This window comes from Sturnus vulgaris, unplaced genomic scaffold, assembly GCF_052056855.1.
Source record: "Sturnus vulgaris isolate bStuVul1 unplaced genomic scaffold, bStuVul1.hap1 Scaffold_85, whole genome shotgun sequence".
Lineage (NCBI taxonomy): Eukaryota > Metazoa > Chordata > Aves > Passeriformes > Sturnidae > Sturnus > Sturnus vulgaris.
Genome location: NW_028276736.1, coordinates 2810907 through 2818509, shown reverse-complemented (window position 1 = coordinate 2818509; position 7603 = coordinate 2810907). Strand labels below are relative to the sequence as shown.

The 7603-nt window shown below is 54.4% G+C and overlaps 1 protein-coding gene across 1 annotated transcript; it reads left to right on the top strand.

Moving 5' to 3' along the window:
- The first annotated feature begins 3596 nt into the window (after window positions 1-3596).
- LOC148217391 (olfactory receptor 14I1-like) lies at window positions 3597-4547 on the top strand. Its single transcript, XM_088158688.1, has one exon. It carries the CDS (start codon window positions 3615-3617, stop codon window positions 4545-4547), a length of 933 nt encoding a protein of 310 aa, XP_088014814.1. The 5' UTR covers window positions 3597-3614.
- The last annotated feature ends 3056 nt before the right edge of the window (window positions 4548-7603 follow it).

Here is a 7603-nt window from a genome sequence, read left to right as displayed (position 1 = left end):
TACACACAGTGCTAGGTCCACCCAGACACTCACACACCCTCTTCCAGTGCAACCCAGTGACTCCAGCTCTGTCCCAGCACACTCTGGACCCCATCCCAGCACAAACCAGTACAAACCAGTACAAGCCACTCACAGTTGCAGGGGTCATCCACCAGGAGGTGCTCGCACAGTGCCAGGTCCTCCCGGCCAGCAGGGGGCGCTGCAGTGTCCAGTGTGACCCTACAGAACCAAGGAAACCCCTGTGACACTGCGGGGCCCCACGGAACCAAGAGTCCATTGTGAGACACCTGGGCCACGTGGAGCCAAGGAACCATTGTGACACTGGGGAAACTCATGGCACCAAGGGGCCACTGTGACATTGTGGGGCCTCATGAAACCTGTGAGCCATTGTGACACTGCACGGCCTTGTGGAACCAAGGAGACCACGGTGACACTGTGGGGCCACATGGAACCAAGAGTCCATTGTGACACTCTGGAACTACAGAGACCATTGGTGAGAGTATGGAACCTCGAGGAACAAAAGTCCATTGTGACAGATCAAGGCCTCATGGAACCCAAAAGAGCATTGTGACACCGTGGGACCCCATGGACCCAAATCTCCATTCTGACAGAACAGAACCTCATGGAACCAAGAGTGCATGGTGACCCAGCAAGGCCTTGTGGAACCAAGAAGACCAAAGGTCTCAAACATTCCTTGCAGGGTTCTGACTTGGAGAAGGGGAAGCTGTTTGGTGGTACCTTGGGCTGGCACACACTCATAGAAGGTGTCTGTTTTCAATGAGGAAATTCAGGAGTTTTAGAATGCTTCAAAAAAACAACAAAAAAAAAGGCAAGAAACTCCTTTTGGCCTAAGTGCAGTCAGTTCTCCAAGCAAAGCAGGTCCCAGGTGAGTGAGGACAGACAGGATGGGGTTGGGCAATGTGGAGCAAGGTTGTCCACACTCAGACCTCAAGCCACAACTTCTCTGAGCAGGCCAAAGTTCCTGAGGAGACACCCTGGATCAATATCAACCACTGAATACTGCAATCACATATGTCTAATGAGAAGAGCTATAAAACACTCTCTTTAAAATAGGAATTCATATTTCTTAGAAGCTCTTTGAAATATTTCTCTCTAACTGCAGTAGGAAATCTTCCTAATGAACGGCACCAGACCAGAGGGAAATCAAGGCAGAGCCATGGTGACAAACCATGCTTGATCCCAAGCAGCCCCGTGGTGCATTTGGTGCTGAGCCCTTCAACCTCAGGGCCTGAGAGGAGATTGCACAAACCTTTCCAGGAGTCCAAATCAGAAGAAAAACCACAAATGTCTCAAAGCATTAATGGGTCCCACTGAGGTCCATCCCCAACACAGGCTCCTCATGGACACTCTTTGGAGGAGAGAATGGGAGGCCAGGATTGCCCAAAAATGTCTCAGAGACTGAGAAAAGAAAGGAAAAAGGAAAGTTCATTTAAAAACCGAAGTTCCTTGAAGTATTAATGAGCCCCAGTGAGTGTCAGTACAAAGTTCTCTCAAGGGACTTGTTAAAGCAGAAAATTGGGGGCATCACTGCATAAACTACCAAAAGAGTTGGTGTCAAAAGGGAAACTCCAAGTACCTTAAAAAAACTGAGTACCTTCAAGTATTAATGAGCCCCACTGAGTATCATTACTGACAAAGGCTCTCAAGGGACTAATTAAAGCAGATAATTGGAGGCCATGATTGCACAAAGATCTCAGAGAACTCCAAGGGAAAAGCGAACCCCAAAGTCCTGTGAAAAACCTGCAGTCCCTGGGAGCATGAAGGAGCCCCCAGGGCCATTCCTGACCAAGGCTCCCCAGGGACTCGTCCCAGCAGATCCCTGAGGCCACTGGGATGTGGGGGGATGCTGAGGGCAGGACAAGGGGTGCCAGTGGCCAGCCTTGCTGGGACTGTGCCAGGAGGCCCCAGTGGCTCAGGACAAGGTGTCTCCTCCCAGCCCTTGGTGGCACAGACCCTGCTGTGCCCCAGGGCACCAAGACTTGGCTTCTCTTTGTCCCCACCTGTCATCTCTGCCTCCAATTTCCTGCTCTAACTGGAAATCGGGAACACTTTCTCAGTCATGTCCCACAGTGGGACCCATTAAAACTTCAAGAAACTTCAGTCTTTTAATTTAGATTTTAGTTCTTGAAAAGTTTTTTGAACACTCTCTCAGGGAATGATTATAATGTAAAGTAAACTAAAGCCTCAAGAGATTGATTAAATTCCTTGTGCTGTGTCTGTGCTGCTGAGCTGGGCCGGGCTCCTGGCACAGAGGCAGCTCCCAAGGTAAACCAAGAGAAGCTTCAAAAAGACATTTCTGCTGAGGAGCAGCTCCTCTGCCAGCCCAGCAGGGCTGAGGGCACTGCCTGCAGGCACTGAGGGCACAGGAGCCAGGCACAGACAGGCTCAAGGCAATCAGGACTGGGAAGACATTGAGCTGAGACTGCACTTGGGGAAACATCTTCACAGCCCTGGACATGGTGAGTGTGTGGGTGCAGGGCAATGTCCCCTGTGCTCCTGGAGGGATCTCCTGGAGCCAGCACAGCCCGCCCTGCGCACCGTCAGAGGGACAGGGCAGGACGGCTCCTGCTGCCAGGGACGGCTGCAGGGGCTGAAGCTGGAGCTGCAGCCAGGGCTGCCCAGGGCTGTCCTGCAGAGCAGCTCCTGCAGCCCTCAGGGCTCTTGGCCAGCCCAGTCCATGTGCCACCTGCCAGGGACAGCTCTCAGCCTGCCTGGCAGCTCCCCATGGGCTGTAGGGAGAAGTAGGAGGTGCAAGGAGCCACCCCCATCAGGGCAGATTCCTCCTGCTGTGGAGATGGTGCTGCATGGCCAGGGCTGCTCTCAGCTTTCTCCTCAAGGCAAGGCAAAGGGGCTGTCAGGTGTGTCTGTGTCACTGACACTCCTGCACTGTCCCCCTGGGCATCAGCACATCTGCCTCCCATCTCCCTCACGAAGTGCCTCCTCACCCTCCTGTGCCTACAGACAGCAGCAGCAGCCCCTTGGCTTGCAGCATCTCAGTTTGTGTGAGCTGCCCTTAAGGCCCTGCTGGCAGGGAGATGGCCCTGGGCAGTGCCCTGTGCTGGGAGGGGTGTGCAGGGCAGAGCTGTGCCCCCAGGGCTGGGCTGGGCTCTGAGAGCACTGGAAGGGACAAGGCTTGGATAGAGAGAAACAGCTCCCAGTAGGCACAACTCCAGGCAGCAGAGAGCCAGAACAACCCTTGGTTTCCCTCTCTCTATTTTGAAATTAGATCATTCAAAAAGGCTACTTTATTTCTCTAGAATATTTAAGTGCCATCACCCTGAGTCAGAGGGAGGTGTGAAAAGCAAGGAGCAGCTCTGTGGGACTAGCAGGACTGCCTGCACTGGGGCTCAGAAAGCCCTGTCTTTGCTCTGGTCTCCTCAGTGTTCAGACTGAGAGCACTGCTGAAGATAAGGCAGTAACAAATCAGCAGCAAAAGTCCGATCTCAAAAATGAAATTTTATGGAAGTTCCCCCACAGGAAGAGTAGTAGCTTTGAGAGGTTTCCAAAATTAATTGCACATGATTGACTAGAAGGAATCTGTCCTAGCTTGTCCATTTTTTTTTTCAACAGTCCACGATACCTTGAATGATGAAATGTCCAACAGCAGCCCCATCAGCCACTTCCTCCTGCTGCCATTGGCAGACACGCGGCAGCTGCAGCTCCTGCACTTCTGCCTCTTCCTGGCCATCTCCCTGGCTGCCCTCCTGGCCAACGGCCTCATCATCAGCGCCGTAGCCTGCGGCCACCACCTGCACACCCCCATGTTCTTCTTCCTGCTCAACCTGGCCCTCACTGACCTGGGCTCCATCTGCACCACTGTCCCCAAAGCCATGCACAATTCCCTCTGGAACACCAGACACATCTCCTATAAAGGATGCACTGCTCAGGTCTTCATGCTTATCTTCTTCATTGGGTCAGAGCTTGCCCTCCTGACCATCATGTGCTACGACCGCTACGTGTCCATCTGCAAACCCCTGCACTACGGGACCCTCCTGGGCAGCAGAGCTTGTGCCCACATGGCAGCAGCTGCTTGGGCCAGTGGCTTTCTCAATGCTCTGCTGCACACGGCCAATACATTTTCCCTGCCCCTGTGCCAGGGCAATGCCCTGGGCCAGTTCTTCTGTGAAATCCCACACATCCTCAAACTCTCCTGCTCCAAATCCTATCTCAGGGAACTTGGGCTCATTGCTGTTAGTGCCTGTTTAGCTTCTGGATGTTTTGTGTTCATTGTTTTCTCCTATGTGCAGATCTTCAGGGCTGTGCTGAGGATCCCGTCTGAGCAGGGACGGCACAAAGCCTTTTCCACCTGCCTCCCTCACCTGGCTGTGGTCTCCCTGTTTGTTAGCACTGGCATGTTTGCTAACCTGAAGCCCCCCTCCATCTCCTCCCCATCCCTGGATCTGGCAATGTCAGTTCTGTACTCAGTGGTGCCTCCAGCCCTGAATCCCCTCATCTACAGTCTCAGGAACCAGGAGCTCAAGGCTGCAATGTGGAGACTGATGACTGGAGGGTTTCAAGGACATTAAACTTCCAGAAAAATAATGAAAATAACATAAATAATAACCTTTTTTGATATTTCTTGTTTTGTTAGTTATGGGATTCTTTTTCCTTTGTTTTAGTTTTTCTATATTGTCCACAAAGATAAGCCTATGCTCGTGTCATTTCTCATTTTGTTTCTCTCACCCTTCCCAGTGGCCACAGATTCTGTCAATGAGGAGCTCCACTCTTGGAGGCTATATATGAACTAAAGGATCTCCCAGCAAAGTTTTCTCCAGAGATGCCCCTTCTGTCCCCTTCTCTGGAGCTGCAGCAGCAATGTCTGTGTGCAGAGCTGGGGCAGATCAGTGCTGGCACAGCAGCTGTGCCCAGCAGCAGCAGCACTTGGTGTTGCCAGTGCTGCTCCCGTGCCACTGCCCCGCTGCCCTCCTGGCCCTCGTGTTGCTGCAGGGCCTGAGTGCTCTCGGGGCCGGGCACAGCCCTGGGGGTGGCAGTGCCAGGGCTGCAGCAGGGACAGGCCATGGGCACTGCTGGGGCAGCGCTGACGCCTCAGGCCAGGGCCTGGGGGCTCCAGGCTCCTTGGCCAGGCTCTCTCCACAACACTTGGCCAGCCCAATGCTGAGCACAGAAAAGCCCCGGGAGCAGCCCCAGGCTGGCCGTGGGCTGGCTGGGGGCAAACAGCATGGCTGGTGCTCTGCAAGCTCCCTGCAAGGGGGACACCCTGGCAAGGAGCAGCAGAGCAGGGGCTGATCCATCCCCACTGCACTGGACACCCCAGGGCAGCGTCCCAGAGCGTCCTCATGCACCTGCCAACAACATCCCCCCTCTGCAGCCCTGGCCTCTCCCCCAGCTCACACAGGAGCCGCATCCTTGCAGGCACACACACGGCAGCACTGGCTCAGGAGCCCCTGTTTGCATTGCACACAGCAGGCTCAGCACCCCCATGGTGCTGCTGTGGGGACATGGAGCTGAGTGAGCACAAATGCCATCAGCCCCTGGGGCCAGCAAGGGCTGGGAGATGGCAGGGAAACCACTCAGCTTTGTCGTGGCCTCTGAAGTCAGCCAGAAAGTTTGTTCCCATCAGCTGTGAGTTTCCTGTCCCACTGCAGATGTTGTTTCTCAGAGCCAGGGCTACCTGGCAGCCACTCCCAAACTGCCCTGAGCATTTCTATTCCTTCAGCTTTGCTTTCTTTACTCTTTCCTGATCCAGATTTCTTCCTCTTCACCACCCTTGTCCCCTCCCCTGCTAACAGCCCATTCCTCTTTGCCCTTTCCTCTCTGGCCCATCTCCCGATTTCAGTTCCTCAGTTGGCACCATGGGAACATCCCTTGGGGAGCAGGATCATCATCCAAGTGCTTCGGGAATTGTCTGCAGTGTCCTGCAGTGCCTCGTGCTGCTCCCTTGCCAGAGGCACCACAGGCCAGGGGGGCACATCTGGGCTGCTGTGTCTGGGTGTGGGGCTCCCTGCTGTGGGCAATGAGGAGGGGCTGGAGAGGCTCTGCAGGACTGACAGGATGGGCTTTGGGGCTGTGTGGAGAAGCTGAGGGACCTGGGCTGCTGGACCTTGTGAAGAGGAGGCCCAGGGCTCATCCTGCAACTGCTCCAAGGTGGCTCCAAGTGGCTTCAGGGAATCATAGAATCAGCAGCGCTGGAAAAGATCCTGGGGATCTTCACATCCAACCTGTGCCCTGACACCACCTTGTCTCCCTGAGCATCCTCTTCTCCAGGATAAACATTCCCAGCTCCCTCAGCCACTCCTCACAGGACTTGTGTTCCACACCCCTCACCAGCCTTGTTGCCCTTCTCTGGATACAATCCAGCCCCTCCATGTCCTTCCTAAATTGGGGCCCAGAACTTGACACAGCACTCGAGGTGCTGCCCAACCAGGGCCGAGTACAGGAGAAGAATCACTGCCCTGCTCCTGCTGGCCACACCATTCTTGGTTGTGGCCAGTTGCCATGGACTTTCTTGGCCACCTGGGCACACTGCTGGCTCATGTCCAGCCTGCTGTCCATCAGTGTCCCCAGGTCCCTTTCTGCCTGGCTGCTGTCCAGCCACTCTGTCCCCAGCCTGTAGCACTGCAGGGGTTGTTGTGGCCAAAGCGCAGTACCCGGCACTTGGTCTTGTTAAATCTCTTCTTGGATTTGGGCCCTGGATCCAGCCTGTCCAGGCCCGTGTATAGAGCCCTCCTACCTTCCAGAAGATCCACACTCACACCCAGCTTAATATCAGCACGATTCCATACGGTCTTAGAATGTCACAATTTCATGAGGCCTCCCTGTGTCACAATGTCTTTTTGGTTCAATGGAGCCCCAGGGTGTCACAAAGTCCCTTGGATCATTGTGCCCTGCAGTGTCATAATGGATCCTTGGTTCCATGAGGTCTCACAGTGCAGCAATGCTCTCCTTGGTTCCACAGTGTCACAATGGCCTCTTGGTTATACAAGGTCCAGCAGTATCACAGTGGTCTCCTTGTTTCCACAAGGACAAAAAGTGGCACAACTGTCTTCTTGATTTCATGTGGTCGCCTGGAGTCACATGGACCCCCGAATTCCATAAGGCTCCACAGTGCCACAATGGACTCCTGCTGACACAAGATCCTGCAGTGTCACAATGGATTCTTGGTGCCATGACACCCTGCAGTGTCAGTGTCACAGTGGTGTCTGAGTCCCTCTGCAGAGCCCTCCTGCCCTCCAGCACATCCACACTCACACCCAGCTTGGTGCCATCTGCACATTTGCTGATGCTGCACTCAATGCCCTCATCCAGATCATCAATGCAGATATTGAAATCCACGCTGGCTGCCTCTGATCCCTCAGCCATCCTGTGAGTGCCCTGTGATGGCACTCAAGGTGATCTGTTCCATCACCTCACCAGGCACCCAGGTCAGGCTGACAGGCCTGCAGTTCCCCACATCCTCCTTCCAGCCCTTCTTGGGCATGGGCTCACATTGGCACCTCCAGTCCTCTGGCACCTCCCTGCTGAGCCAGCACTGATGAGAAATGATGGAGAGCAGCTTGGGGAGCTCTTCCAGCAGCTCCCTCATCCCCCTAGGATAGATCCCACCTGTTCCCAGAGACACCAG

Coding starts and splice junctions, on each gene's coding strand:
- LOC148217391 (XM_088158688.1), top strand. CDS start 3,615: ATGTCCAACAGCAGCCCCATCAGCCACTTCCTCCTGCTGCCATTGGCA.